This window comes from Phalangium opilio, unplaced genomic scaffold, assembly GCF_054372755.1.
Source record: "Phalangium opilio isolate 3A_F unplaced genomic scaffold, DU_Popi_V2 ptg000093l_1, whole genome shotgun sequence".
In the NCBI taxonomy this organism is placed as follows: domain Eukaryota; kingdom Metazoa; phylum Arthropoda; class Arachnida; order Opiliones; family Phalangiidae; genus Phalangium; species Phalangium opilio.
The window spans coordinates 4,639,487-4,644,443 of record NW_028324198.1 but is presented as its reverse complement, the minus strand read 5'-3'; the positions used below and the strand labels follow the sequence as shown (position 1 = coordinate 4,644,443).

Genomic DNA, 4,957 nt, shown 5'->3' with positions numbered 1-4,957 from the left:
GGCCCGAAGTCTTTGTGTAGCTATTTCTCATCGTGACTACATGAACAACAAAAACAACAAAGAGTTAAAAGCTCATTACGAATCCATATCCAGAATAGGTCCCCACAACAAAATGCAAAAAACAGCCGCTTTAGACCTATGCCGCAAGGCAGGAGTCACCCTAGACGAATGCGGTACCCCCGACTCATTTCAGAAATTTAAAATTTATTTATCGGCTTATTCTATCTTTGTCTATAAATTTGAAAATAGGGTACCCATTTTAATTTTAGGAGAGAATGAACCCAGCGATACAAGACCCTGTCTCTTTCTTCTTAATGAGAGTAATCACTACAATGTAATTACGAATTTAAAACCCTTATTTAGTCATGATCACTTTTGCGAGAAATGTCTTACCCCTTACTGGCATATTCAGTCCCACAAATGCAACGACTTTTGTTTTAAATGTATGCGTCCCACTATTTGTCATGGCCGTGAAAAAACATGCGGGTCATGTTTGCGAAAATTCTGGGGCGACGACTGTTATACCAGTCACTTGATTGCAGAAAACAACAAAAAACCTCTTTGTGAACGCCTTTGCCATTGTAAGAGTTGCTTTAAAATAATTGATTATGGAAAACGTACTACTAGGAAAGCATCAACCTAGTGATCACTTGTGCTACATTCAAGTGATTAAGGATAAAAACCCCGCTCTTATCCCTTCGAAAAAACCTCGTCGTAATATACCTGAACACATGTACGTTTTCTTTGATGTAGAATGTATACAGACGAAAGTATGTCAAGAGAAGCTGGGGGCGTACGAACATCAACCTATTTTATGCGTCAGTATCTCAGTCTGTGAGGACTGTATAGACGAAAAATCCCTAGATTTTAATTGTCTTAAATGCAACCAATTTGGGCCCCGAAAACAACGATTCACAACCGGTAGACCCATAGCTCTATTCATGGATTATTTGGTCAGTTTATTTGACGTGAAGAAAGTTATCGTGCTATCCCATTTTGGCAGCAACTATGACAATCAATTACTGATTAGAGAAATAATCAATCGTGACGAGAAATTTGTCCCCGAAACTCTGAAAATTAACGGCACACGCATTTTAGAAATGAAACTTTCTAATCTACTGTTCCTAGACTCCTACAATTTTATTCCTGTGGCCTTATCTAAATTCCCCGCCACTTTTGGTCTCCCTAATGCCGCCAAGGGGTACTTTCCTCATTTCCTTTTCAACGTAGTTGATCACGAGTTCGATATTGACAGACAGGAGGAGACTAACTACGTCTTGGAGAACACTCTACCACCTACAGAAGCCTATGGTTGCCAGTACTTCACCAGGAAAAACTTGGACACCTTTATGAAATGGCACAATGCCGAAGGCAGTAAAGAGAAAGGGTTTAACTTCTTAAACGAGCTGAATTATTATTGCGAGAACGACACTCTACTTCTCTTTCTAGGGTGTATAACCTTTCGGTCTCTTCTCCTCAAAGTCACCAATGTAGATCCTTTTAATTGCGGCTCAGTTACTCTCCCTGGCGTTTGTTCTTACGTTTTCAGGAAAAATTATCTTAAATCGAATACCATTAGTATCATTCCCTCAAACTACTACAGACTTGGTGAGAACCAATCTTTAGGCGCCATCGAATGGCTTGAATGGACTTCGCATGACAGAAATATCCCCATTCAATCCTCTTTTAGGGGTAAGGAAGTTAAAATACAGACCATGAAGGTAGATGGCTATTCCCCGATCAACAAAGAAGTGTTTGAATACATGGGCTGCTATTATCATGGATGTAAAATACACTTTCCCATCAATAGAAACCAGATCTTACATGGGGACCCTACTGAAACGTTAAACACAAGATACACAAAAACTGAGAAGAAAATTAGTAAACTAGAGTCACTAGAATATAAAGTAAACGTCAAATGGGAATGTGAGTGGCAACAAGACAAAACAAATAACCCCGAAATTAATGACTTTTTAAAACGGAGTGATATTCGCATTAAAACGTCCAAAAGGTTAAACCCTCGCGACGCTTTCTTCGGTGGACGTTGCTGCGCTAACAAGCTCTACCATAAAACAACGGGGACAGAGAAAATGCACTACGTGGATTTCACTAGCTTGTACCCTTTCGTCAACAAAACGGGAAAAATTCCTATTGGTCATCCTCAAATTATTTTAGATAATTTCCCCGACATCTTCTCTTTTGACGGACTTCTCAAATGTGACGTACTTCCGGCCCAAAATCTAGTACATCCGGTTCTGCCTGCTCGAATAAATGGGAAGTTAACATTCCCCCTATGCTACACCTGTTGTAAGACACAATTTCAGGAGGATTGCACCCACACACCTGATCAAAGAGAACTACGGGGTACCTGGGTAACAGATGAACTAAGATACGCCGTAGAACGAGGATACAAAATAACACACATGTACGAAGCCTGGTCATACAAAATAACCCAATACGATCCCAAGACCAAACAAGGCGGGCTTTTTAAAGACTACGTAAACGCTTTCCTTGAGTATAAAACTCTGGCTAGCGGCTTCCCTGCCGAATGCGTCACCCAAGAGGATAAAGAAAACTATGTCAAAAATTACAAAGAAGTCGAGGGGATCGATTTAGACATCGATAAAATTGAAAAGAATGAGGGGTTGAGATGCCTGAGTAAGCTTATGCTTAACTCTTTTTGGGGGAAGTTCGGACAAAACACCAGGCACGTCTCAACAGATATAATAAAAGACACAAAGACCCTATACGAGCTACTGCTTAACCCCGACAAAGAGGTCAAATCGCTTTTGACATTAAATGACAATACTATTCTCGTCAAATCGGAAGATATTGCAGAAAACGAGATAGCTCACAAGCATACAAATGTAGTTATAGCGTGTTATACTACGACTATGGCACGCCTTCACCTTTTAAAACATCTCGAGATGGTGGGAGACCTATGTTTTTATATGGATACGGACAGTCTGATCTACCTCTCGCCAGATGGAGCCCCTATACTCCCCACAGGAGATTATCTTGGTGAGCTAAAGAATGAGTTAGAGCCATACGGGAAAGACGCCTATATTTGTGAGTTTGGAAGCGCAGGAGCAAAGAATTACTCTATGAACATATACAATCCTGCAACAGAAAAAATCACTAACATAATTAAAGTTAAAGGTTTTTATTTAAATTCATCAACAGAAAACCATGTAAACTTTGATATTATGAAGAAACTCTTAGGGGTTAACAACCAGGGGCAACCAGAAATGAACTCTGTACAAGTACCCATTGGGCCTCAAATTCGACGATTACCTAATCATACTTTAATTACAATTGATCAAACGAAAACATATCAAGCCGTTGTCGATAAAGTCAGAGTTTTCCCAGACTACACCACGACCCCTTACGGGTATCTTAAGTAAATTTAAATTTGTAAAGTTGTATATAATTGTATAGTTTTTAAGCATTTAATTAATTGGGGCTTTTTTTTGTCTGCAGACTTTTTTTTTATTATTAATTGTGATTAGTAATTAAAATAAAAATTGCCATTATTTTTTTACTTTATATTATGGTCTTTATTCCTACAAAACCATCTTTTGTTATAAGCCTATATAATCGATCAATCAAATATTGACAGGTAAAGAGAGGAGATCGAAAAAACCCGACTCCTCCCCCTTGAGTGGCCGCCATCTTGAATTACCGTATACTGGCGCTCTACTCTCTTTGATCGAAAATGCCGAGCTCTATCCAGTACTAATTTCTGTATTGGTATACTTACGACAGTTTATTTACTTATGCAAAAACCGCGATATACGATTGATTGACGTATAAACAGCAGGAGTGTGTTCAAAGCCTGTTCAATATCTCGATTTACATATAAGAACTGAAAAATACCTTTTAGGTTTTATCGATTCACATGGGTATACGGACTAAACACTTCCAAGACAAAGAACCCCAGGCATAATCTCCCATTACTGAAATTGTACAAAATCCCCCATCCCCAGACAAAATCCTCGGTTGTTAACCCTATCCGAGAAAAGTGAAAAATCCCCCGATAATTATCCCCATCATAGAAAAAATACAATATCAATATAATCCGAAACACTTCAGCAATCCGGTAGTGCAATAGATCAGGCGTTGGACTATTTCTAATTAATTCGTTGACTTTCATTCATTTCAAGGGAAAAAATAAGTTCAACCACTGAAAGAACACTTGTGGGAGTTTTAGAATTACTCATACCATTCACGGGGTCTCAGGAAACTCTTTGCCAAATTTCAACCTTCTGTTTTGGATAAAGAATGCGCGCGAGGAAATTTGTTTTCACGCTATAGGATAGGCAACTCCTCTATCTCCGACAGCAGCTTATTCTGTATATACTCTTTTTTCAGCTTCGGTTGTTAGCACGCGTAAAGCTAGGTCTCTATGTTATGTAGCTTTGTGCGTGCTGACAAGAGACGAAGAAAAAAAAGATTATAAATATCCGCGAGATTTTTACCTCAAATGCACGGACCTGTAGGCTTTAGTTTCAAATACGTGCATAGTCGTTTGTAATCAATTGGTGGGTCCTTCAAACATTATCAAGGAACGTTGTGCTATTAAATAAGCGAAAATTATTTCTTGAGATTCCCAAAAGATTTAGAAACGTAATAAATATTTATAATACTAACTCTAATATTCTAAATTAGTATTACTTGAAATTTTAAAAGTCACTGGCTCGACTATGAAGTCGACACTCGGCAGTCGAGGCACTTCAACTTTTTTCGAAGCCTACTAGAATTTCCGCCCATACATTTGAGCTAAAACTCGCGGATATTTTATATCCAGAGAATCATTATTTTCTTCGTCTCTTGTCATCACGCACAAAGCTACGTTACATAGAGACCCAGCCTTGCGCGTGCTGACAACCCAAGCTGAATCAGATAATACAGAATAAGCTGTCGTCAGAAATAGGGGAGTTGCCTATCCTATAGCGTG

The 4,957-nt window shown here is 38.8% G+C and overlaps 1 protein-coding gene across 1 annotated transcript; it reads left to right on the top strand.

The window, feature by feature from the left end:
- The first annotated feature begins 608 nt into the window (after positions 1–608).
- LOC149640700 (uncharacterized) lies at positions 609–3,404 on the top strand. The gene is made up of 2 exons (XM_089850689.1): positions 609–2,154; positions 2,380–3,404. The coding sequence occupies exons 1-2, from the start codon at positions 609–611 to the stop codon at positions 3,402–3,404; spliced, it is 2,571 nt and encodes an 856-aa protein (XP_089706815.1).
- Positions 3,405–4,957: the final 1,553 nt, after the last annotated feature.

Bases quoted from the DNA above. Each gene is read 5' to 3' on its own strand.
- LOC149640700 (XM_089850689.1), top strand. From the start codon at position 609: ATGGAAAACGTACTACTAGGAAAGCATCAACCTAGTGATCACTTGTGC. The intron at 2,155-2,379 runs GTCATCCTCAAA...CCTGGGTAACAG, and splicing joins AACGGGAAAAATTCCTATTG to ATGAACTAAGATACGCCGTA.